Raw genomic sequence first — 27,625 nt, forward strand, 5'->3', positions numbered from 1 at the left:
ATCAAGTTACATGGTATGATCTACAGAGAATGGTTTTAAATCTGAGTAAATGTTCAATTGATTCAGTTTAACTACTATTTGTCAAGGATCTCGGAGTGATCATGGGTTTGACACTAACGTTTAAACCACAAACTTCATACCTCGTGGATAAGGCATCAAGACAGCTCTACAATCCTCGGTTGCCTGGATCTTTAGGCCCGCATTCGAGCTCTAGGTAAAAACTCTCTCCTGCGATCACCCTCAGTAAAACTAACTAAACAACAACAGGGCATAACTTTTTTACCATTGGGTAAAAATCAACCAAATTTTGCACACTTTCTCATTGATGTGTATTGTTCACATGCTGTCAAACTCGAAGTCGTGTTTTTCGATTCAACGAAAATGGAGGTGAACCAACGCGAGTCGAGAGAACAAATTCTTTCCAAACACCTGGAATTTCCTGACCTGTCGCACCGGCAGTTGGGAAAAATGTTGAACATTCACCATTCAACCGTCTCCAGAGTGTTGAAGCGGTTCCAGGATCGGTTGACATTGGACCACGGTAAAGGAGTTGGAAGAAAACCGGGACCGGAGAACAAAAAGACGGAGGGAAAGGTGAAGCGGATGACTAAAGCAAATCCCAACGTCTCAAGCTGTGATTTGGCTAAAAAGATCGGCATGTCGCAGAGCTACGTCCAGAATGCAAAGAAGAGAGCTGGACTACATACATACAAGGTACAGAACTTCCCAAACCGCGATGAGCGGCAACAATCGACGGCTAAAACTCGGGCACGGAAGCGCTACGAGAAGATGCTGACAAAATATGGCTGCTGTGTGATGGATGACGAAACGTATATAAAAGCCGATTTTAAGCAAATTCCAGGGTTGGAGTTTTTCACCGGCAAGAGGAAGTTCTATGTGGACGACAAATTTAAGAAGAAGAAAATGTCGAAGTTCGCCTCCAAATATCTCTTTTGGCAGGCCATCTGCTCTTGCGGACTGAGGAGTGAGCCTTTCGTGACAAAGGGCACAGTAAATGGCGAGATCTACAAATCTGAGTGCCTCGAGAAGCGTCTTTTGCCGTTCTTGCAGCAGCACGACGAAGCTCCGCTAGTTTGGCCATATTTGGCATCATGCCACTATTCTAAAAGTGTCCTGGAGTGGTATGAGGCCAATTCTGTCCATTTTGTTCCAAAGGACATGAATCCGCCAAACTGTCCGGAGCTGCGCCCGGTGGAGCAGTACTGGGCAATGATGAAGCGGGAACTTCGGAAGAGCGAGAAGACAGTCAAAGACGAGAAGGACATGTTAAGAAAATGGAAAAAACTGAGAAACTGGTACCGGATGACACTAAAGACTTTGATGGAGGGCATCAAGCGAAAATGCGTTCAATTTTACTCTCGAGGCTCCATCGATTAACTTTTCTTTTGATTTTTGAAGTAAATGTATGTATAAAACTACCCTAAAATTTTGGTTTGATTTTTATAAGAAAATTGGCATGACATTTTCGGTGTCGCAATAATTTCGTGTTCGCCCTTTATGGTCGCCAGAGCGCTGTTACCGGACTTCAGATCGTATTTTAAACAGGGTGGCGACGCTATTTGACTTCCACTTGATAAAGAATTCGATAAAAGCTTAAATAATGTTTATTCTTAAATGTAACTAGTTTAAGCAACCACCATTGGGGCCTTGGCTCTGTTGGTAAAAATATAACAAATAAACTAAACTAAATGCAAATGTACGTAATATTGAAGTATACCTATCCAATATTGCTGCCGTTTGCACCCTCTCTATTTGAAATATACTATTTTTCACCTGCTTTACCCATCGGTGCAACGGAAGCCGGGTTTTATTATATTGTTGTAAAGCCGCGAATTAGTAGGTATAGGCATTTGATTGTATAAGAAAACGACAAGCACGTGAATCCCTATACTTTCGTTCCATCACCTTCTTTCTATACACAGACACATTCCAACCAACCAACCATTATTGTCGAAAATTAAAAGCTGAAAACCGAAATGAAAAGGGTGAACGTATCGGGTGTGTTGCGTTGCTTATTTATGTAGCCATAGCGACCAGTGCATGCATAGATAGGGTAATGGGGGTATTTTTATTATGCACCGATAATGTTGTAATAATAGTGTTTAGGAAATTTAGAAACGAATTTCTATTTAGAACCGATGCTTTGGACAAAAATAGCAAGACAATATGAATAACGTAAAGTAAGGTTCACCACCCTATTTATTATTGATAGATAGAAATAAGAAATATAAAGAAAACACTAGAAAATAGCCGATTTGTGTGATTATAACAGATTATAACTGTTGTGGTGGTACCTGTGCTTTCGCACAGCTTGGCGTGATTGATTATATACTGGGTGTATGTACTGCGAGCTTCTTTGACAGCATAGAAATTTTAAATTGACATTGCATTTCATTTGATTTTCTGTAGCTTACAATAATCCATAATAATACCGTTTTTTTCCTGCATATCTTTTCCTCCCAGGGCAAAGTGTACCTCTTCGACAAAGTCTTCAAACCGAACGCCACACAGGAAAAGGTTTACAATGAGGCTGCAAAATCAATCGTCTCGGACGTACTGGCCGGCTACAATGGCACCATCTTCGCCTACGGTCAGACGTCGTCCGGCAAAACGCACACAATGGAGGGCGTCATCGGCGATCCGGGCAAGCAGGGTATCATTCCACGTATCGTGAACGACATCTTCAACCACATCTACAGCATGGAGGTCAATCTGGAGTTCCACATCAAAGTTTCCTACTACGAGATCTACATGGACAAAATTCGGGACCTGCTGGACGTGTCCAAGGTGAATCTGAGTGTACACGAGGACAAAAACCGGGTGCCGTATGTGAAGGGGGCAACCGAACGGTTCGTGTCCAGTCCGGAGGATGTGTTCGAGGTGATCGAGGAGGGTAAATCCAATCGGCACATAGCGGTGACCAACATGAACGAACACTCGTCCCGATCGCACTCAGTGTTTCTGATCAACGTGAAGCAGGAAAATCTCGAAAATCAGAAAAAGCTATCCGGTAAGCTGTACCTGGTGGATCTGGCCGGTTCCGAGAAGGTCTCGAAAACCGGTGCCGAAGGTACGGTTTTGGATGAGGCGAAAAACATCAACAAATCACTTTCGGCACTCGGAAATGTAATCTCGGCGCTAGCCGACGGCAACAAGACCCATATTCCGTATCGTGACTCGAAACTAACGCGAATTCTGCAGGAATCGCTCGGTGGTAATGCACGCACCACCATCGTGATCTGCTGTTCGCCGGCGAGTTTCAACGAATCGGAAACCAAATCGACACTGGACTTCGGTCGAAGGTACGACTGTTTTAATCATCCCAAAAATTTCACTTAACCGCTTTCAATTTGTCTATTTTCAGAGCCAAGACAGTCAAGAACGTGGTCTGCGTTAACGAGGAGCTAACGGCCGAAGAATGGAAACGCCGCTACGAGCGGGAAAAGGAAAAGAACGCTCGGCTCAAGGGTAAGGTGGAAAAGCTGGAAGCCGAACTGGCAAGATGGCGTGCCGGCGAGACGGTCAACGAGGAAGAACAGTTAGATCTGCTGGACGTTATGGAGGCTAGTACGCCGAATGTGGAAATTCTGCTCGAAAAAGCACCGGATCTACCGGTACCGGCGACCCCCAGCGGCCTAGCGATGGTCGGTTCGATCAACGCCGATGAACGGGCAGCGCTTGAGCAGGAGCGCGAGCGCCTGTACCAACAGCTGGATGACAAGGATGAGGAAATCAACCAGCAGTCGCAGTACGTGGAGAAACTGAAGGAACAGATCATGGACCAGGAGGAACTGATCGCCAACACTCGGCGGGACTACGAGAACCTGCAGGCGGAAATGACCCGCATCCAGCAGGAGAATGAAAGCGCAAAGGAAGAGGTTAAGGAAGTCCTTCAAGCACTTGAAGAACTTGCTGTTAACTACGACCAAAAGTCACAGGAGATCGAGTCCAAGAACAAGGAAATCGATTCGGTTAACGATGAGCTGCTGCAGAAACAGACCTCACTGAACAGCGCCCAATCCGAGCTGCAGCAATTGAAGGACATGTCCGCTCATCAGAAGAAACGCATAACCGAAATGTTAAGCAATTTGCTGCGGGATCTCTCCGAGGTCGGTCAAGCTCTAACGGCCGATCAGAACGAGATGAAACTGAACGTGGAAGCTTCGGCGGGTAAGCTGGAAGAAGAATTTACCGTGGCGCGGTTGTACATTAGCAAGATGAAATCCGAGGCAAAGAACGTCTCCCAACGGTGCTCGAATTTGGAAAATCTGCAGCAGGAAACCAACAAAAAGGTTGGCGACTACGAAAAGGATCTCAGCGAATGCCGACTGCTGATTTCGCAGCACGAGGCTCGTATGAAGTCGCTGCAGGAATCGATGCGGGAGGCGGAGAACAAAAAGCGCACCCTGGAGGAGAACGTAGACGCGCTGCGAGAGGAATGTGCTAAGCTGAAGGCCGCCGAACAGGTATCGGCTGTGAATGCGGAAGAGAAACAAAAGGCTGACCAGCTGAAGGCTGCATTCGAGAACCAGATGGACCAGCTGCGGGATGCCCACACGAAACAGGTGTCAGCCCTGCGGGATGAGATTTCCGAAAAGCAGGAGTTCATCAACGAACTGAAGGAGTTAGTATTTTTGTACTAGCTGTTCTGATATCACCAACCGGCGGAATGATTTACATTGTTTGTTTGTTTGTTTCAGCACCAACCAGAAGCTATCGCTTGCCCACCAACAGATGACGGCCGACTACGAGAAGCTACGCCAGGAGGAAGCCGAGAAGTCCGCCAAACTGCAGGAACTAATGTCAGTACCCTACTCGTTAAGCACTAAATCCACCATTGGCTCCCCTACTAACAGTCCCAAATCTTCGCTTCCTCTCGGGAAATCGAAACCAACCCAGGACCAAGTTGACTTTGGCGCTTTGCGTCGTGCCTCTCACTGTCGAAGGCCTTCGCTGGCAGCGGCCGTTGCTGCCGGCAGCGAGCTTATCGTCAACTCGGGACCTGGTGACAGCAATCGGGATGAAGAACAGGTTCAGCGTTTGCAATATCCTTCTCCCCATCAGCAGCAATCACTATCCGGGTTAAAACTGACCAAGTTGCACAAAAATTTGCTCAATCGTAGAAATAGGGCCGGCTGCCCGATTACCACTAGCTATGGTCAGTTGATCGAGGATCTTGAACGGGAGGAACAGATAGCTGATGACGAAGGCGACGACGACAATGGTAGCAACTATCAGGAGAAAGTAAAGGGTAAAAGTTTGATGTCGTCGCTGGCGTCAACGATTCCGTTGGCGCTGCCGACGCTCCAGCTGCACTTGCTGTTGTCACTCACGATGGTGCTGTTGACCCATCGCTGTCCGCAGTATTTGATTATACTGTAAGGGAGTGCGATTGAGTTGGGGGTTTAATTTGTTTGACGAAGGATCCACTCTTGCCGCTTCCGATGACTGTTGTCTGCTGCGGAACTGGTAAGATGTGGTATCTTGGATTCGTCGGGGTTTTTTGAACCGGATGAGGGGATGGGTGATCTCTTGGATATTGTATCGTTCCAAGACGGTCGGTTTTGAATCCGGAGTGATGTTCCTTCGGGAAGGCTGGATGTACAATATTGAGGTATTACATTTTACATGTACGCTTAATTGTTGATTAGTGATTATGTACCAGATGTTCGTGGGTCGACGACACCTATCTAGTCAGTAAGTGCCTTTTTCATTATTTTGTACAGTGACAGTTTTCAATGGCAAGTGGTATTCAAATAGCATTAAAAAAGAAATACTACAACATTGGTGATGAGGTTCGGATCAGTGTTAGTTTACTGAAATCATACATGGATCAAAAATATTTCCTTCAAGTAGGCACTCAATGGTATGTACATTTGGCATTAAGTTCTATCTGCAAATGAGAGCCTCTTCGTTTTCTTCTTCGATTTTTACTGCAAATCCATAAAACTAAAACTGTATCATTATGTTTCTAGTTTATTATACACACAGTTGAGGGAAAATCAGAAAGGGGACTGAGTAAATCGCGGAAGAGAAAATAAAGGCTCTCTTTTGTAGATTGGACCTTTTGAAAAAAGTCTTCATTTATGATATGAAAATCCGTCAAACTAAATTGAACTACCGGATTAATCGATGGTATTGAAATCAAATTGCAAATCGACATTTCTATCACTGTTCGATTCTGCTCGCCTATAAAGACACTAACCGAGTAAATCCCATAGAATCTTGAAACCGATCGCCTCGAATATTTTGAATAGGGTATTGAACTCTCATGCTAATTATATCAATTGCTCTAAACGAAAATCTCCTGATTAGCTACCATTGTAATCTGTCTGATTTCGCTTCTTGCTTCGTTACAAAACCTACGCATTTTTAGGCTATCTTCTATACATCAGTAGAGATAAATCTAGCCAAATCGTTATTGTATTAGATGAAAAATAGAACCAAACGAAAACACGTTGAACATAATTATTTTAAATGCTGTGATAAATTCTTTTTTCATTGGTTGCGAATGTCTTACCAGAGCAGACGAATCCGAATCGAAATTAAAAAAAAATCAACTTGAATCTAGCTTGAAGAACCTACAAACATATGCAACACTGATGGGAAACTGCTAACATCTATTACCGACACGCGGCATTAGGGCATAAATTGTAATCGAAAATCGCGAATGCTAATTGTTTTTAGAATAAGAAGTGCGTCGTTTTCTCCAACGCTTCGGCTTGTATTAATTTGATTCTTTACAAAATAAGATTATAATTTCTCAACTTTGCTTACCATTTAAGTTTTTCTATCGCCACTTATACTTCCCGTTTCGTTCTTTTTTTTTGTATTTGTATCATGTTACTAAATGAAAATGATCGCTATTCGCTACAGTTTAAAATGTTGTTCGAAATTTGAAGTAAGCAGTTTTCGATTTGTGAAAGGTGAAGGTGTCGTGAAAGGTAAATGAAACACAACTTTGTTCGTCCCGATTGCTGCAGTGAGTCACCCAATTCGATAGTACCAAGAGAAAACTAACACATCGCTGAGCTCAACTTTTTAAGTGCTAGGAGAATGAGAACATGTGTGATCTATGTATTTGGTTTTATCGCTGTGCTTATTTAATCTAACAATCAATAGCTATGCAGGAACCCCAACACACCTACTATAGGCTACTTAACAGAACTGACGAGTCTGCCAACTCGTTACAATTGTTCTGCTTGCCAAATATTAGCTACAAAACTCAATTCAAGGAAACTGCCAGAGAATCGCGATCATTTTATTTTTTATAGTCGCTCGTTCGATTGATTTGTAGTTTATTGCACTATTGTTTTTTTTGGTTAAATTATTTTTTAGATTCCTGGCATTGTTTCCCATTTTTAATTTTTTATTCATAGTTCTGAGTTTCATTTCGATTTCGTTGATATGTTTATGTAATTACTTGTACCTTTTTACCGGTTGCGAACATACCACATGAAAAAAATCGCGAGGGCCATTGATAAAAAGTTGAACTCCATCAACATACTGAGTATGCTGGGAAGCATTCATAGGTAGTTCAGAATCTCTAGAATAGTAAGAAATAAGGGACCCCAATCGGCCTACCATGGAGTCGATCCACCAGCAGTGTCTGTTCTAAATTTCAACCAAATTGAACCGGTTTATCAATCGGTACAACAAGCTTATAGCCTGTATGGAATTTTTCGACTCAGCTTGCTCGCATTTTCACCATTCATTGACCTTGACTACATCAGAATATTGTCAGATGTAAGATTCAGAAAGATTTTATTGTATACTTGGTAGAACGCTGCAAGCTTCAAAGAACATGGCCAGGTTCGGAAGAATTACAGAAAAAATGTCACTATTGACGAATGGAGCCTGGGAGTAGCTATTCATTCTCATAGTGCACGTTTCAAGAGTTCTATTATTGGAAATGCCAATAACGGCCCCGACCATGTGTAACAAACGTTGTTACGTCCTGGACCTTATAACGCAAATCCGTTTTCGGTTGTTATGACGCAGCCTAATGCGTAAACTCTTTCTATGGATTAGCTGTCAAAGGATACAGTCGTTGCAAAGGGGGGGGGGGGGGTCATTTCACAGTCATCTGTTTCAAAATTGTTCTCCACTATAGGGAGAAAAGTTATCAGAAGTCTTGCAAGGGGATCTAAAACGTTGATAGTCGTGAAAATTATATCGACAATGGCACACAATTTTATCACTCCAGCACTAGGTTAAGAATCTCTGGCGGAATTGTAGAGAAAGTTAGGGTTTTTTAGTGTCTCTAGAAGCGCTGCTTGTACGAACTCAAATTTTCAAGGCTAGGTGCTATTTCATTCACAAGTTTCGGCTTTGTGGTTGCACTTCCTCAATCTGTAACATTTGGTAGCCCATTAAAAGAAACCTTTTGGCCATCACATGGAATCTTTGGCTAAAAAATATTCTTCAACTTTCTATAGCTTCTAGGCATAGTAAGGAAGCCCCCCTTCTGGGTGGTCACAATCTTCCTGACCCTGAACCAAAGGAGCATAAAATTGTGGTTATAGTCGGTGGCGTAGCTCTGTTTATGATTTCTGCAAAAAAACTGCTTAGAGCGTCCCTTAAGAGAACGCATTCAGTTCATGTCATTAGCATGTCATATAAACTCTTCTCACAGTAGGGAACATTTTTCAGCATTCCCACAGCAAAAATCATCCCCATGATTTACCCCGCACTGGATACACCAGGCCCTATAGCAACAATGGGTGACTGTGTGGCCAATCAGGCCCCTTGATCCCTGGTGATGTTTACTTCGACTAGACAAAAACTTTAATCGTATTTATCGTCAAGTGGAAATCAAATCGACATACAATTTTGTCCCTTCCTGTGTGACTTATCCTGACTGCAATCGCATGTAATCCACAATATTTACTGACTGGTGCAGGGTATCTTTGAAACAGTTACCCCTGCGGCCCAGAAGATTTACGTATGTTAATCTCGAAACGGTGACTACATCATTGATCTTAACTTTGAATGCGGGTACGTAGGGGCGGTACACTTTCGTAAGGACCTTGTCTTCAGCAATGTAATTCGCTTATTTTAGACAGGAAACCACAACATTTTTTGGGATATTGGTCACGGTTGAATATCGTTTCGTTCAACTCCTTTGAAATTTAAGGAGACCTAGTGTTTTAAATCTAGGCCGAAAAAAAATCTCGAAGGATCCGACTGAGTTCAGTGGGTAGGATTTTATCTTTAAAGACACCATTAATGCATGAGCCTAGAGCCCCGCACAAAGCAGAATAAGGAATTGATAGGAAGGAATCATGGGAAATATAGAAAAATGGAAGACACATCAGGATATAGTGAAGCAGAAATGTGGGTACTTATCTTTATTCGATGTATGGACGGAGAAAACCCAAACATGTTATGTTTGATCCTCCAAATTTTGTTATTACCGAATGAGGACGAGATTTTTTACAGTAAGTCAAACGTTCTAATCAATTAACTCAAACTTTTGGCCAATATCGTTCAAATTTCGCACTAAATTATTTTTTGTGCCTTGATGGATTCTATGACCGGCGATGGATAAAATTCCAGCGCTAAAATAATAACGATCATGGGTGACCTTGAAGCGTCATTGATTACATTGATGTTGAAACTGCTGCCGAGTAAAATTTCATAAAAGTATTGGTCCGAATTCAATTTTGTTACAAATTATATAGTACATCATATACCGCTATGTTTTTCCGTGTACAATTCGCAATTGTTTTTAATGTAGAATACATTTAAGGTTTCAATATAGGGGTCCCGTTTCAAAATATCGGCTGCGGCGCCGCGTCAGATTTTGAACGTTAATAACTTTTATCATACTTAACAGAATGATTTGATTTTTAGACCAATTTGTTGCAAATATGTTCCTCTATGCTGTATTAAAATTTGAAGTATGTATATCATGTACTAATAACAAAAAAAATGTGTTTTGAAAAATCTTTCGAAAACGACTCGGAAAAGTGAAAATTTTCAGCCCATCCCGCACAGAGCCGTCGTTATGGTAGACCTACCGAACAATAAAATAATGAAAAGTTTATATATAGGTCCATTACATGTTTGTTCGTATGGTTATTCGCATTGGGTTGCTTGACGAGAGCACTTGGTGGGGGAAAGACGGCATATTCCTTTGGTTAGGCCATTAGAAGCCGGACGGAAAGGAAAGGCTCATGCACGGCACGAGAACGAGCGAGAAAGCGATAGTAGTGCATATTAGCGCGATTATATAAATATCTGTCGGTCGGTTTTTCTCATCATTCGTATTCGTTCAAGCACTAGCAAGCAGCCAGTCCACCGAAGAAAAGCAGTCGGCGATGACGACGGCGGAAAAAGTGCCCCAGCTACTGGTGACTCATCGCAACCCGATCAGGAACTGTCGCCCTGCAAGAATTTCGCCCCAACTAAAGGGCAACAGAGTAGGCTATCGTTCCAGCGTCTGGGTCGTGAGATTGTGCAGGACTGCAAAGTCGAGCTACGCTTACAAAGCTCAGTCGTAATGATGCCCCGAGAAGCCAACGATGCCTACTTGGTCGGTTTGTTCGAGAATGCAAAATAGTGCTTTCTAGCTCACCGTGTCCGCGGGGAGTGCGTCTGAATTATGCTCCCGCAATAAAACAATAAACGGTTCTTTACAGGACCAATTAATTGTGTTCTAATAAGAGTTAAACTGAAATTTACATTTTATGGTGTATAACAAATAATTTTCAGAAAGCAATATAAGAAATACGATGTGTGGAAAGAAAGAAAGAGAATTTAAATTATCCTCTCGCTCGTTTTCGTGCACTGCTTTTCCATTCCTTTCTGCTGATACTACCATCATAACTAAAACGAATGTGCGTGTTCCCCCACCATCTCATGACCAGTGTTGCCACAATTGCATGTCGCTATTACAATTTGAATTATTTTATTGATCCTCTCTAGTATTGATAAAATATAGAACGTGCAAAGTACACTAGTCGCATGCTTTTATTCGAACTTTTTGGCAGCCTCCGTTGATTAACTGCATAAATCGATTTGTTTGTGCAGCTCCTTGCTAGTAGCAAACTAAATAGCCTTTATCAGCGCTAACAAATAACACGAAAGAATTTAAATTTGTGAAAATCTTTTCCTTCCTTCTTTTCAAATCTGCAACATTCTTTGAAAATATTGTTTGAATGTTGTTATTGAAAAACTGAACATGCAAGTTTGCTAGCACTGGCCACTAGATTGAAGGCGATGGAAAGACAGAATATTCGTTTTGGTTATGCTAGTATTGGTAGCCGAACGGAAAGGAAAGGCACAGGAATGGCACGAAAACGAGCGGGAGAGCGATAGTAGTGCTTTCTTGTGTTTTCATATATGAATATTGGTCGGTCGGTTTTTCTCATCATTCGTATTCGTTCAAGCACTAGCAAGCAGCCAGTCCACCGGAGGAAAGCAGTTGGCGATGATGACGGTCCGCAAAAGTGCCCCAGCTACTGGTGGCCCATCGCAACCAACTACCGATCAGGAACTGTCGCCATGCTAGTATTTCGCCCCAACTAAAGGGCAACGGAGCAACTAATCCGCTGGCTAACATTCCAGCGTCTGGTTCGTAAGGTTGTGTATTACTTCAAAGTCGAGCTACGCTTACAAAACTCAGCCGTAATGAAGCCACTGATGCCTACTTGGTCGGTTTGTGGGAGTGGGCGTAAATTACAATAAAAGCAACGGTTCTTTTCAGGACCAATCAATTGTGTTCTAGTGAGAGTTAAACTGAAACTTTTATTTTAAGGTGTGTAGCAAATTTTCAACAAGCAACATAATACGTTGGGTGGAAAGAAGTAGCTTGCACACGGAACAAAAATTTAAATTATCCTCTCGCTCGTTTCGTGCACTGCTTTTCAGTGGCGTAGTAAGAAAATTTTTCGGGGGGGGATATGAAATTTTTTTGTATATATATGAAAAAATGTTCAAAAACATTCTGAGCAGGAAAAAATGTTCAAAAACCAACAACTCAGGGAACTGGTTTGGGCAGTCAATGTAGGAAAGCTAGCTGTTGGTATAGAATAAATGCTCTTCCCCTACGAGGACAATCTGGGCGGCAAACTTCAGACATTCTAATTTACTGAGCCCTTCAGTTCCCTTGTGCCATTCAGTACCACTTCCTCGTTGAGCTTCCGACTGGTTCACGAACTACTTGGTCTAGTCCCCGACGATAGATCTAGCCTACTCCGACGAAAAGTTCCCCGGCGAGAGAAGTTCGAGCCAACCAGCCAGGTGCTGCGGTCAGTTCGGCGATTCCGGTAGAGTAGGGCATCCGGTTTGCTGGAGCCCCGGCGCGACTGGTGGTGTATCGTCGCGGTCTACACGGTCTCGTTCCCGGCGGTGAATCTGACTGTAAGCTGACGGAGAGGTCTCAGACAAAAGAAGTTCTCCCGATACCGATTCTTGTTTGGTTTCAGTACCACAACTTCTTGAGCCCTTTGACTCCGTAACCGGTGCCATTTAGCACCGCAACTCCTTTAAGCCATTTAGTTCTCTTCTTGGGCCATTTAGCACTACTTCCTTGATGGTCCATTCAGTCCTCGACTTGTTCGCGAACAACTCGGTCTAGTCCCCGACAATGGACCTGACCTACTCCGACAGAGAATTCCCCGGCGAGAGAAGTTCTCCCAAGATCGAGCTAATCAGCTAGGTGCCGAGGTCAGTTCGACGATTCTGGTGAAGCAGGGTATCCGATGCACTGGTGCGCCGATGACCCACGAATAGTGGTGTCTCGTCGCTGTCTACTCAGTCTAGTCCCCAGCGGTGAATCTAGCTTACGCTAACGGAGAGTTCCCTGTCGAAAAAAGTTTTCCCAATATCGATTCTTCTTTGGTTTTCGCTATTTTTCTATCGGAACAACCGGTGGGGTGCCGTGGTCGGTCTGGCGAATCCGCATGGAGCATGACGTCCGGTTCGCTGGCGTTTCGACGACTCATACTCGCCGCTCTGTTGCAGTCTATTCAACTAGTCCTCGGCGGTGGATCTAGCTTATACCTGCGGAGAGTTCCCTGGCGGTGATTGCTCTCCCGAAACCGTTGTTCGATGTCCATTCCGCTGTAAGACGGTCATGATCTACATCAGCGGTTCTCAACCTTTTTTGTACCACGGACCCCTTAGATATCACACTGGGTTGCTGCGGACCCCCACAGATAAACATCAATTTTATATGCTATGAATATGTTATTTTCAATTTGTTAGGAAACAAGATTTGAAATTTCAATATGCACTCGGAAAATATATTTTTCTTCGCGGACTCCCAGCAATGACTTCGCGGCCCCCTAGAGGCCCGCGGACCCCAGGTTGAGAATCACTGATCTACATCATATCTCTGTTTACTGCGTTCCACGTCTCTACGTCGTTTGTCATTCAGTAGGCTACATTATCCGGGTTGATGTCCGGTCCTCCCGTTTTAAGTAGCACCCTGCACTTCACTTCAAACCTCGGACATTCAAAGACTTCAAACCTCGGACATTCAAAGACACTCCAGGCACAGTGTTGACGTTGCGTACCCACACCGATGAAGATACTCCTTAAGCAGCCGTGGCTCGGTAGCTGTTTCAGGTGGAAGGTCATCTCTCCGTGCTTTCTATTGACCCACGTCGACAGGTTTGGATGAGCCGGTAGGTCCACTTTCCTTTCTCCGTATTATCCCATTCCTGCTGCTGCGTCACCATCGAAGCGATTCTCATCATCTTCCTCACGTTTCTGACGTTTCATTGATTGTAGCACTTGATATCCTCCGTCAGGGTAATGCAGATGGGGATCATCTCGGCGTCAAGGCATACTGCCTGCGGTACGTAATCGCAACTCGTACGACCAGCAGTCGAAGCGTCCTGTTCAGCTTTTCGCGGTTTCACTTGGTTTTCAGCGCCGCACCCCAAGCAGGAGCCCCATATCGCAGTATCGATGACGAAACACTAGATAAAGACCCGACATTTCGCATGTGTAATCAACGTGGTTGTTAAAGCTCAATCAGTCGTCGATTATCACTCCCATTTGCTTCAGTGCACGCTTCGATGCATTCACAAGCCCTTCGATGGTGATCTGTATCCGCTGAACCGCTTTGCAGTTGCTGTGCAACAACAAATCCGTCTTGTAGTGCGCTATTTGCAGCTTGACCCATTCATTCAGCTCTCGATAGCATCTATTGTCTCCGTCACCGACACCTCTATTTCTTCAAGTGTCTCACCGTTAGTGACACATTGTCCACGAAACCAACGATTTTCACTTTCCTGGGCAGCCGCAGTGTTAAGACCCCACACTGATAGAATATATTCGTAAATCGCTAGGAATTAATTTCGTACAAACAACTTTCATAAAATATACGAATTTTTCGTACATATGATGAATCGTTCGTAGTTCTATCGAAACACTTATTTTTTATTACAAGTTTTTCGTGAAAACCACGAAATGACTTTCGTTAGCTTATTACGAAACAGCTTCATGCAGCAAACGAGTCGTTCGCTGTTATATACGAATATCTTTATAATATTTACGAGCACCATTCGTCAAACCGTCCACGTCAAAAGAGCAATATGGAGCCATTGTTGCTATTCGTCAGATAATTGTTGTTGTCTGATTATTTAGTAGTCGTATCCGTGTCCGTCGGTTGCAGGAAGATTTCCTGAAGCTCTTTCGCTTCCAGTTGATTCAGAATCTGGAGCAGTACAGAATCAGTTGAGCCGTCGCGAACTGCTCGTTGATTTTGTATGAATAATTTTGAGTTTTTCTCTGCCGGAGCAATATCGGTGCTGTCAAACATCGATCCTAAAAGATCGTTTCGTTTCTTTCACGAAAAATAATGTCGATAACTTTCGGGCAATGTAAATTAAATAAGTAAAATTTACGAAAACTTTCGTTCATCAATCAATCGGCCATTTCTTCGTATCACAATAAAATCGATTTGGCCACATCGATTTTTTTAAATAAAAAAAAACATCGATCCCAAAAGATCGACTGAAAACAATAAGAGGCTAATAAATACGAAAACTTTTCTAAGATAAACGAAAAGATTTTGTGCGACCAAAGAAGTCGTTCGTAATATATACAAACGTTTATTAAAATAAACAAAACATTTCATTTCATTCACGAAAAATAATGTCGTTATCAACGATAACATTCGTGCAGTGTACATTAAATGTGTAAAATTTACGAAAGCTTTCGTTCACCATACGGCTATTCTTGTTCATGAAATGAACGAAACTTACTATTTACAATGCACGAAAATACTTCGTTGCAGAAAACGACGAATGAATTCGTGCATTGCATGATTCATTATATTCACAAATTTATATTATCAGTGTATCGTACATCCCATTCCAAAGTGTTGGACAGAGAATGGAGCCCTGAGTAACGCACGCTGCGACTCGCAGTGCCTTCTGTCCATTTTTTCGTCTGGTACATCAGTGCTCTACTCTGGAAGTAGTTCTTCATGATCTGGCTCATTCTTTTATGTCACGCTGCAGCATTGGTTTATTCGAGGCTGGATGGCCCGGTGACTTCCCTGACTTTGGCAGCAACATCAGTTTCTGCACCTTCCTCATTTCGGGGATTACCACTTCAGCAGTAGTATACTGAACATGTCCGGATATGCCAGGATCGCAGCTTTCAGCGCCACGGTTGGTATTCCATCCGGACCGAGGGTTTGCTTTGATTTTAGTCACATCGACGCGTCTTTGAGCTCGTCGTTAGTCACTTGCCACTCGACTGTGTTACCTCCGACTTCTTCGCCGTACGGTGTCGGTGATCAGTAGTTGAATCGTGATTCGGGAAGAGACCCTCAATGATTATCTTTAGCTTACCCGGGCATATTTCAGCTGGTGTCGACGGACCATCGTCTTCGTTATGACGAATCAGTACGCGTCCCCCAGGGATTGGCGTTTATTTCTCAGCACAGCTACTTATGGCAATTGGCTTGCTAAGCTTGATCTCCCGTTTTAAACCTTCTAGCTACGTCGCTTGCGCTCTTGTCTCACTCTCCGATCTTGCGCTCTGAGCCCGCCTTCTGGCTCTAAGACAAGCAGCGTGTAGCGTACTAAGTTACTCATTTAACCAGTAAGCTGCACGCCGTCTACTGCATAGCCCTAGTTTTCATGACATTGTAACGTCACAAGCCGTCACAATCCTTCTTGTTAGCCGTCAGCCTATCAACGTACTTGATTCCGTTGTTCGCCGAAGTAACTCAACAAAGAGGTTTTCGTTAAAGGCTTTCGTCTTCCATTTTAGCTAGCCGCCCGTCCTTCTTCGTGCTGCAGCAGGGTTCCATTGGCCGATGCGGTAGCGAATCGCCTGGTGGTCTCTCTGGGGATACTTCTCTCACACTCTCCAGTCCATGTTCGCCGTCAGTCAAAGACTACAGAATGTGGCGAAATTTCTCTCGGTACCGATATCCGTTTCGTGAACCAATAAGCTCCCAGCTCCTCGCTTCGCCGCGATCTACTTGTTATAGTCCTCGGCGGTTGAGCTAGCCTCCACAACGTGCCGTCGGGTAGGTGTCGAGTCTGCAGCCAATTTCCACTACAAGGAAATATTTTCACAAGATAACTTTTGCAAATGAAACTTTGAGAATTTCATTTAAAATATTTGGCATATTTTTGTTTAACATATTCAATTTTTTCAAATTTCTCCAAAATATTTCGGGGGGGGTTTCGTCCCCAAAACCCCCCCCCGCTACTACGCCACTGCTGCTTTTCCATTCCTTTCTACTGTTATTATCAGTATTACCAAAACGAATGTGTTGTTGCATGTGTTTAAGAGAAACGTTGAAGTCGCATGCTTCTATTCAAGCTTTTTGGCAGCCCCCGTGAACTAACTGCATTAAATGATTTTTTGTGCAGCTCCGTGCTAGTAGCAAACAAAATGGCCCTACCAGTGTCTGATTCGTGAGATTGTGCAGGATTTCAAAGTCGAGCTAAGCTTATAAAGTTCAGCCGTAATGGTACCCGAAGAAGCCAGTCTTGTCGTTTTGTTCGAGGCTACAAAACAGTTCGCCAGGCACGTAACTATCATGCCAAAAATATCCAACGATCCAGCGCATCACCATCAACACCAACGCCGATACCAAAGGTTCTTTTCAGAACCACCATTATTACCATAGAGAATTATTTGAAAATTTCCCATTCAAACGTGATTCTGTTGAATATTATTAGATTTAAATTAACGTCTCGAATTGAAATCACGACGCTCCGGTTATGTGACAGACATTACCCACCCATCTTTTTTTATTGTGACCACGACACCCCATTTCAATATTTCTGAATGAACAGAAGGTCGAGTTTGGAAAGTTTGTAACTTTCATTGTATTTAACCAAATTACACAATGTTCGCACTAATGATTCAGAAATATGATCAGGAATCTTCTGTTAGATTTGTAAGTATGTATAATTTACATGAATAAAGAAAAATTGATTTTCAGGAATCAATTATTATCTGTTCTTCCATTGGCCAGTACTACGCGACTTCCTCATGCTAACAATTAATTTCATCGTTAGCCATCTCCCTCACCAAGGCCAACAACGCCAACAAAACCGGTCCTTTTCAGGACCACCATCATTTTTGTAAAGAATAATTTGAAATATTCCTCGCCCAAATCACCTTTTGTCCGAAAATTCCAATGAGTATCAACATATTTGAAGAACGTGTTCCTTATGTATTCTACATCTCTCCGGTTATGTCGCAGACATTACCCACCCATCTTTTTTTTTCTCGGATCAGATTTTCAATATTTCCTAGTGTTTGCGTTTGTTATATTCTGGTATAACTTGCGCAACTTTTTTACATCCTTGAACCAAACTAACCCAGTTTTCTCTAGTTTCTCTTTAGAGTGTATTATATCCGTTTTGTTATGCAGTTATCGGTGAGATTCCGGTCAAGATGGAATGAAATCAACAAGCCGTTCGTGAAAGGATTGTGTTCACTAACACAGGCAAGGAGCTGGACGAAAACCGGAAACGACGCGCTAAAAACCGAGAGAGCGCCAATGTTTCGGTAACTATAGTCTAGAGGGTCCTACAAACGATCCGGACTGAAAACGAACGAGCTACAGAACTTGCCAAATCGGGACGAACGTCCTGTGGCAACCGTGATGCCAAAATGCGTACCCGGAAATTCTATACCATGCTGCTAACGAAATATCGGTGCTCCATCATTGATGATGGTACAGCTACATCAAAGCGGTTTTTTGTGCAGTTGCCAGAATAGGAATGTTTGACCGGTAAGAACAAGTTTGCTATGGATGACCGTTTCAAGCGGAAGAAGCTGTCGAAATTCACTTCGAAATACCCGAATTAGCTGGCCGCATGCACTTGTGGTAATTGTTGTTATCCATTCGTTACCAAAGGAATTATACATGGTGAGATATACAAAACAGAGTGCCTCTAAAAACGGCTTTTGCATTAGGGGTATGCGGCTAATTCTGTGGATTTTGTGCCGAAAGACATGAACCTATCAAGCTGTCCTGAACTTAGTTCGATCGAAACCATAATGAAGCGTGACTTTCGGAAGACAAAAGCAGATGAGCAACGTCAATGCCATCTATAAACTACACTCTCATTATCTATTTACCAGATTACCTGTTGGCTGAATCGTTGTTGATAAATATGTAAAGCGGGTTTCGAGAAAAACGATCAACGTGACCCGATGTTAAACGCTGAGACAAATCCTGGATGAATTTCGGGAATACATGCGGCCTCACCATTTAATTGTGGATTTCGAAGCGGTGCACAATTCAGTGGAACGAAACAAACTGTTCCAAGGAATGCTTGAACGTGACTTTCCCACAAAACTATTTAAACTGATTCATATCACGATGGATGGATTAATATATCGGGAGAGATGTCCGGCTTTATTGTTCAGCGCTGGGAAGATGCAATACGAAGATCTGATATGCAAAGGAACGCAACAATTGGCACGAGACCTAAAATACTTCTTGGCTTCGTGGACGATATCGACATCGTTGGCGTTGATCGTAGAGCAGTGCAAGAGGCATTTATGCTTTTGAACGCGGAAGGCTGCGATAATCGGATTGATTATAAACTCTGGCCAGACAAAGTATAAGGTAGCTGGTAGAGAGTGAGGCAATCGGAACGGTGTTGATTTTGAAGTGGAAATCGATGAGGAACTGTACGATATTGTCGACAAATTCATTAATTGGTGACATGTGATAACGATGTATGACGTACCGTGATTCGTTCTGCCTGTTCAATGGAAAGATGGCGCGAAGCTTACCTTTTTAGCTTTTGCGTCATCTACGGAAAACAGATGTGTTAGTGTTCTAATAAACTTCCAGGACTCTTACCCCATGGGAAGACACTTCATGTTGATGTTTAGCAATACCGTGGAAAGTCCGATGTGTCCACAGAAGTACACCGAAATACTGAAAACCAAGAAACGAAACAAAAAAATGCATAAATGACATACCCTCGGCCAGCGAGATACGTCATCTAGCGGTCCTTAGGCGATTTTTTCGGTATTCGAATTACGGACAGAACCCTGAAATAGGTGGAAAATCGCTGCTACAATTTATTTCTTCACGAAACACAAACCACGGAATTAGGGACGATGCACTAAATTTCGCTAACGGATAGAACCATGATCAACGCAAATACCATAAAACAGACAAGTACTAAAACTGTACTAATGACTATCCTGCACATCGTTTCAACTACCTATATGGCACACCTATTCCGGTTATATTGCACTGACACGAGTCAACATCTCTGCCGGCATACAAATTGTGGGTCTCACTACCAGTTCAGATTGCTCTGCTCTTTTTCCTGCTAGCAGAATCCGCACTAACGATACGGCATAACTCGATCTTTAGATGTTTGGCATCAAGTGAAAATATTGAACAATAAATTGAAGATGATGAATGACAAGCACTTTGCACCATGATGCATCAATAATAAAACGAATTCGAACATCGCAAAGTTGTGTCGTATGGAATCGATTCTGTCGACTCGACGTTTTAGATCTTGGCATGGAAATCATTGTGGCGTAGCAGATACCTGGATTCAACTCCCAGTATTCGTAATCTCGTAATCTACCTTCGCGCAAGGCAGCTAGAAAATGAAGATTTCCTTGCACTTCGAAGCTCGATTCAGTAACGCACGAAGGCTTAACGAACAAGTCGTTCCATAGCTCAATGCTTCACAATTCACAATCGCGTTTCATGCATTTTCCGCACCAGATATTAGACACGAGCTAGAAAGGTGCGTTGCGTCTTCGAATAGAACTTTCTATAGATTGTATAGTCAGTTAATGTTCCGTAACCTGTAGATGCACAGAATATGGAAGAAGTCGTTGACCTCGGGGCAAACTCCGCACTAGCTTAGATCGAGTGATCTGAAAATTTGAAATACGTTCATGATTTGGAGCACCCATATTTTTCGACCAAGTTGATCGGAATATTGGAAAAACCTCAACATATGGGGCAGCTATGCTTATAGCGGCAGATGCTACTGTGCGTTAGCTATTGGAAGGCAGTAGTTATTTCACCTAATTATTGATACGAAGAGCCTTCATTCTGCTATACTTTCGCTGCTACTAGGGGGATGGCAATCAGTAGTACCTATTTTGCACGTAAGAATATCCGAAAGCACACCTGGAGACACCCAAGTGGCAGTACTTGTTCCAAAATAGACCACGTCCTGGTAGATGGACGGCATTTCTCCGACGTCATTGATGTGAGCACCTTCAGAGGCCCAAACCTCGACTCGGATCATTATCTCGTAGTAGCAAAGATTCGTGCACGATTTGTCCAGCGTCACGAGTCCTAGAAACAACAGAACGATGCGACTCAATATCCAACGTCTTGCGGCTGAAGGTGTAGCAACTGAGTATCGCCAGAAGTTGGATGAGCGGATAGATGAGGCCAATGTAACTGGCCATGTCAGCGGCATGTGGGAGGCTGTCCACGAAGATGTGACTATAACGGCGCGAGAAGTGATAGGTACAGCTTGGCGGCGCCAACGAAGTGGTTGGTTCGATGGAGAGTGCCAGAGAGTGACGAATGAGAAGAATGCGGTCAGAAGCCGGATACTAGTGATTGGCCTCAACAGAAAGCGAGGAAGCGAGAAGTGCCAGGCAACGAATCCACCGCGAAACGAAAAGACAACACGAAGAAAGTGTGATTGCTGAAGCGCAAGAAAGCATTGACCGGAATGATATACTTAGATTTTAGTTCCCGTTATGTGCAATGACTGAGAGGGAAATTTTCTGACAGACAAAACCGTGGTGGCTGCCAGGTGGAAGGAGCATTTCGAGGAATTGTTGAATGGCGCAAGTGAAAGTGTATCTAGGAACAGGATAAGCATTGAAAATGGCAGACAAGCTGTGCATCCACCAACACTAGACGAGGTGAGCTGAAAACCGGTAAAGTTGCTGGTAAGGACGAGATCCCAGCTGAATTTCTCAAACATGGTAGTGGGTAGCTGCGCCAAATAATCCACCGCATTATTATACTAAGAATATGTATGGATGAAGAATTGCCTACTAGCTGGCTGGATGGACTCATTTGCCCCATCTACAAGAAAGGGCACAAACTGGAGTGCGCTAATTGCAGGGGGATATGTCTCCTGAACTCGGCATACAAAATGCTGTCGCGTATCCTGTTTAGCAAATTGAGCCGCCTGAGAAATCCTTCGGCTGGTTTTCGTGAGGGCGATCAACGACGGATCGGATGTTCAACCTGCGGATGATCCTAGGCAAATTCCGGGAGTACAACTTGCAAACCCACCATCTGTTCAATTGAATTTAAGGCGGCGTACAACTCAGCGAAAAGAAATGAGCTGTGGCAGATTATATCAGAACATGGTTTTCCGGCGAAACTGATTAGACTGAAACGTGCGATGTTGGATTGTTCAAAATCAAGTACTCGGATTGCAGATGAAATTTCAAGCTCATTTGTGACCTTAGGTGGACTGAAGCAAGGCGATGCACTTTCAAATTTGCTGTTCAATAATGCTCCTGAAGGAGCTATCAGGAGAGCTGGCGTGCAAAGAAATGGAACTATCATCACAAGGTCGCATATGCTCCTTGGTTTTGCGGACGATATTGATGTAATTGGAATCGATGGTAGAGCAGTGGAGCAGCCTTCGTGCCTTTTAAGAGGGAGACAGCGAGAATAGGCATAGTCATCAACCCAGCCAAGACAAAGAACATGGTCGCAGGTAAAGAGAGAGGCAGATTTAGTGGTGTTGGTTCCGAGGTAGTGCTTGATGGTGATGTGTTTGAAGTGGCCGAAGAATTCGTTTGTCTTGGTACACTTGTGACTTGCGACAACGAAGTTTCCTGTCAGTTAAAAAGGCGTATTGCAGCTGCCAACAAGACCTACGTAACCAGCTTAGGTCCCGCAATCTGCAAACGTCAACACAAGACGCTGATCCTCCCTGACCGAGGCAGATAGGAGAGCATTCGGAGTTTCCGGGCGTAAAGTGCTGCGGACAACACTTGGCGGGATATGGCTAAGTGTTGAAAAAAGGAGTGTGGCGCAGACGCATGAATCATGAGTTGTACCAAGCATACAAAACTGCGGATATTGTTAAACTGATAAAATACGGCAGACTACAATGGTTTGGTCATGTGGTACGAATGTCGGAAGAAAGAATTGCAAAAACAATAGTCAGCAGGGAGCCAGGAAGAGGACGCCGACTTCTTGAGAGGCCACCATCACGTCGGTGGTTATACGCAGTGGAAGAGGACCTGAGATCCCTGAACATGCGGGGGAACTGGAAGGACGCCGCTCAAGACCGACAAAGATGGAGCTTTACCCGAAACACCTTGCCGAAAACATCAAAACAGAGTGGTAATGGTTCTGATCGTCGAAAGTAGCTTTATGCCTCATTGTACGCTGGTTTGGAAGATGCAAAGTTTTGCAGCCTGTAGTCGAAGAATCAACGACGACGTCGATCTGAGCATCGGATGATGGTAGACTACAATAGGAAAGCGATCACCGTATACAGTGCCGGCGACCGATGGCTCCGACGATGGGACTAGAGGAGATCGTTGTATTCAATGTAGCTGTTGATAGGGCCCAGAGAAAGGTGATACTGCCGACACTTAGCGTTGCCGAGTTGTTGTTTTTCAACCGTCTAAATCAGTGGTTTTCAACCAGGGGTAAATTTGCCCCCAGGAGTACATTGGGCTATCGTAGAGGATGAATTCTGCGGGATACATTTTTACTTGTAATTCAGTTGAAAAAGTATGGTTTTCATCCGTTCAAAATCATGTTTTTCTAACAGGGTAATGATGGTAAGCAATTTTCAGAAAGGGGTACATCATTGGAATCAATATTCGGAAAGGAGTACATGGAACGAACAAGGCCACTGGTCTAAATTATGGCAACACCTTCAAACCCCACGTTGTTTGAGGGGATTGAAGTCATCCATTAATAAGAAGGGAGTTTGGCAGTGGCATGATATACTAAAGTTATAGGTGTTATAACTTTCATTAATACAACGGTTTTGATCAAACTTTCTCCTTAAAGAGAGGGGTGGATAGTGTCTGGGGTATTAGTGAAATATCTTGGGTTCAAATATAATGATAACCAACGAAATCACGTTTACATGGAAAATTTTCAAATTAATCTTAATGATACTCATGGTGGTTCTGCTCGATTCGTCTGTGTTTCAAAAATTGGAGTTTTCGGCGTTTATGGCATTTTCCAACCATTGAAAATAAATTTAAATTTGGAATGAATAGATTATTCAAAGGTGTAGTAGGAGGGCATCAAAGGAATTGTTTTTTAAATAGACGAATTGCCTTTTTATATGTGGTATGCGGGTGTTCGCCGTTTTTTGGTACAAATATATTTATTATTTTGTTATTGAACCTTTGAAATACGTTGGACTTTACACAACTAAAGCATCGTTGGCATGCTTTTCGCTTTGAAGCAGACAATAAATTAGAAATTGCACTGAACCATGAAATCAATAACCGATCACGGATTGCTTTGTTAGTTAGTTAGTAAATAGTAGCGGTCCCAATGTAGCACTAAACTGTCAGTTTATTATTTTTCTAGTTCAATGAGGCCAACAAATCGCGACGCTTATCTAGTTGTTAGCCTAAGTCATTACAGTATTCAGTATAACCATACACCAGCACCGAAATGTAAATGTGTAGATCAAAAAAAGAGATGCAATAATATATTCAAATATATATTTTTGGAAATAGTACTAATAATTCAACTGTGACGAAGCGTGAAATCACTTAACTTGAAAAAAAAACATTACTGTACATTTATCGAAACAGAAGCATTGTATTAACTGTACGCATAAGAGAATATATAGTTCAATAAACTGACAAAAGTGAAAGTAAAAAAAAACAAAAAAGCGATAAAAGCAGCGCAATAAAAATCAAACACACATGTTCTCATTTGTTCCCTAAGCTAACCTCTATGTGGCCAATTAGTGATTGATCTTCAACTACCTATAAGTAATTTGCACTTTTATTTGCAAACCCAAATTCACAGGCTCACAAACGAACGACGAGAGCAGGCTCGTAAGGATCTCAAGGGACTGGAAGACACCGTCGCCAAGGAGCTGCAAACACTGCATGCCCTCCGCAAGCTATTCGTTCTAGATCTTCAGGTGCGAAACCTTATATAGTCGAATAAAATCCCTTCTTCCAATAAAATATCGATCTTTTCCTTCTTTCAACTCTCCGCAGACACGCATCAAAAAGTCCATCAACTCGGAGGAAACCGAAGACGACGGTGGTTCGCTAGCGCAAAAGCAGAAGATCTCCTTCCTCGAGAACAACCTGGAACAGCTGACCAAGGTGCACAAGCAGCTGGTGCGGGACAATGCCGATCTGCGCTGTGAGCTGCCGAAGCTGGAGAAACGGCTGCGCACCACGATGGAACGCGTTAAGGCACTGGAGACGGCCCTCAAGGAGGCCAAGGAGGGTGCGATGCGGGATCGCAAACGCTACCAGTACGAGGTCGATCGCATCAAGGAAGCCGTCCGGCAGAAGAATCTGGCACGGCGGGGACCTCAGGCGCAAATCGGTACGGATGATGTGTTATATGAAATTTTTGCTTTATTTAAGGTTTGATGGTTATCGTAATTTTATTGTTTTTTTTGTTTGATTTGTTGTTTTTTTTTTCGGTAGAAATAAAAGTTTTTACTCTTTTGTTATTGGAAAAGTTTTGGCCTACTACGCTTCAGCCATCGTCCGTCGCTTGCAAACATATGTTATTTTCGTTTTTACAGGGTGCAGTTTAAATTAGTGTAACACCGACTAACCGGTGTAGTGCACTGTAAAAAACGAAAATGCCAACAGATCAATCTTGCATAATTAAAAAAAAATCCAGTCAAAGCTAATTTTCAACTCCCAAAAAATATTTGTTTTAACTAACTTTATACTAATGATTTTTTTTTTCGTCCTAAATTTACAGCAAAGCCAATCCGTGCTGGTCAGGGACACATTCTGTTCAAGGCAGCCGGTTCCGGCTCACCGATTACACCAAAGTCGGTACTGGATGAAAAGAGAAAATCTGTTGTGAAAGGTGAGTTCAAATGATTATATAACCCCATTGAATCATGTTTAAAATTTATTATCGAGATGCCAACTATAATTTAATGTTTGTTTTCACTTTTTTCTAGATTCTGAAAGTTGAATCGCCTAAGTGTAAATCCGTAGGTGGCTTAGCAAACACAACTCTAAAAAAATGCTATCGTGTAAGCACTAAATTTTCCACGCTGCAATTATATATATCTATACATATAGTTATGTAACTAAAACACACCACATACACACAGACACACACACACTCAGAGACACCCAAAATCTGAAACAGAGTGTGGCATCATTGAAAGCAAGTCGTGCAACATATTGACATTGTGAGAAAGCTAAATTTTATCGCAGTAGGCGATATCCGCTAAACAAAAAAAAAATAACGAAATTCACTAACAACCATTTATCCAATAGATATTAAGCTCCATGGATGCAAAAACCCTGGAAGCGAAGCAGAAAGTATATACTATATTTTTTTCGGCTTAAACAACAAAACGTTTTGCCTGAAATAATCTACTTCTACTACAGTTTAAGAGGGACAAAACAATCTAGAAACCTACAGCTAAAGTGTAACACAGAGCAGAGCAACAGAAGACTTTAGGGGGAAAGATGATATGAATGATACATGGTGTCTTTAAATTATTGCGATTATTAGAAACGGTAGTAATATATTAAATTTGACGCAGCATCAGCAGCTTAGTGGAAAACAGCAGATCAAAAAAAAACACACACACAACATGTTTCCGGTTTAAAAACGAACAGCGTAAAAATAATGAACAATGTTTAATATCTTATCAGCAGCTGCTTGCACGAAACCTTTGCTACTTGTGCTAAGACAAAGATTGTGACGCTAAAAATACTATTTATTAAATTATTGCTTATTTTAAATAAAATGAACCGAAAAGAATATGACTTACACCAGAGAAGCGAAACAAACACAACTACACACACACATAGGTCAGATTCCGACGCATAATAGGGCTTTCAAATTTGATAAATAGTAAAAAACACATAAACAAAGCGGCGCAGCAGAGATCCGACTTGATTTTTGTTCGTCATGAAATATCTTCCGTACAGACACACACGCGATTGTTTTGTTTTGTTTTGGTTTTTTGTCTTTGGGTCGGGTGTTACTTCTTTTAAGTTTATTTAGTAGCTGAGTTTAGAAGCAATACATCATCGTACATGCAAATCAAAAACGTTTTTCGTTCCTTTGCTAAGATTAGCATAAAAAAACAAACTTGCACCAGTTTAAGAGGAAATCCTTTAAAGTTTCTTTCTCCAAAATTTTCATATATTTTAAACTTCTGACAATTGTCTATTGCGTTGAGTTAAATTATGAACACAAAAGTGATGGAATAAATGCAGGAAAGACTTAAGCACACTTCAGCTGCATTATTTTCCGTTGAGTGTTCCGATGTGACACGGAATCAGTCATCAGCTTACATCAAATTTTATTGCCGATTGAAAGGTGTGTTTTTTTTTTCTTAAGGACTCGAGCTTGTGAACTGCTACTGCAAATCAGGAAGGAAAATAAACATTGAACAAGCTTAAATTGGTGATTTTTTTTCTGATGACTGTCCAAATGCTGGAAAAATAGAACCGATTCAGTGGTTAGTCTTTTCGTTCTAATGCGGCACGTGGAGTTTCTTTGTTCCAGGTTCAACACGCGATTCTAGAAGATGCCCTCATGTTGTATTGTCGAAGAGGTTCCCAACTATCAATACATGCGGTTATAACATTCGAGACAGTCAAAAGAAGCTGAAGGGTGACCGGTATTCCCGTTCTGTGAAAAGAGTAAGGGTAACACCAGGAGAGGAGGAAGAACCGAAGAAGCCCAAAAGTGCGAGATGCTGTTCGAGCTGAAGAAAAATCCATTGATCAAGAGCTCGACTTATCGGGAACTGGTGGCAAAAGTGGTGGGAGAAGAAGTGAACGTGACAGCTTTAGTTAAGGAAGCAGTGGTCGAGTGCGGAAATCTGGACGAAATCACAACGGAAGACGAAGTGAGAAGCGCTCATAGAGCAATGTAACCTAGAGAAAGGGCAAATGTCAATCAGGTTGAGCAAGGAAATGC

The 27,625-nt window shown here is 42.6% G+C and overlaps 1 protein-coding gene across 2 annotated transcripts in view; it reads left to right on the top strand.

Annotated features, from left to right (window-relative positions):
* Positions 1-27,103, top strand: part of LOC131686917 (kinesin heavy chain) — a 43,465-nt gene extending 16,362 nt beyond the window's left edge. The window contains exons 2-8 of one of the 2 annotated variants that reach the window (XM_058970944.1): positions 2,485-3,323; positions 3,386-4,657; positions 4,722-4,823; positions 24,503-24,620; positions 24,700-25,039; positions 25,430-25,540; positions 25,638-27,103. In XM_058970944.1, coding sequence (XP_058826927.1) covers positions 2,485-3,323; positions 3,386-4,657; positions 4,722-4,823; positions 24,503-24,620; positions 24,700-25,039; positions 25,430-25,540; positions 25,638-25,651 — 2,796 coding nt within the window. In that variant the 3' untranslated portion in view covers positions 25,652-27,103. The remainder of the gene's footprint in view (positions 1-2,484; positions 3,324-3,385; positions 4,658-4,721; positions 4,824-24,502; positions 24,621-24,699; positions 25,040-25,429; positions 25,541-25,637) is intronic. The other variant, XM_058970953.1, reaches the window with a different exon arrangement.
* The last annotated feature ends 522 nt before the right edge of the window (positions 27,104-27,625 follow it).

This window comes from Topomyia yanbarensis, chromosome 1 (assembly GCF_030247195.1).
Source record: "Topomyia yanbarensis strain Yona2022 chromosome 1, ASM3024719v1, whole genome shotgun sequence".
NCBI classification, from domain to species: domain Eukaryota; kingdom Metazoa; phylum Arthropoda; class Insecta; order Diptera; family Culicidae; genus Topomyia; species Topomyia yanbarensis.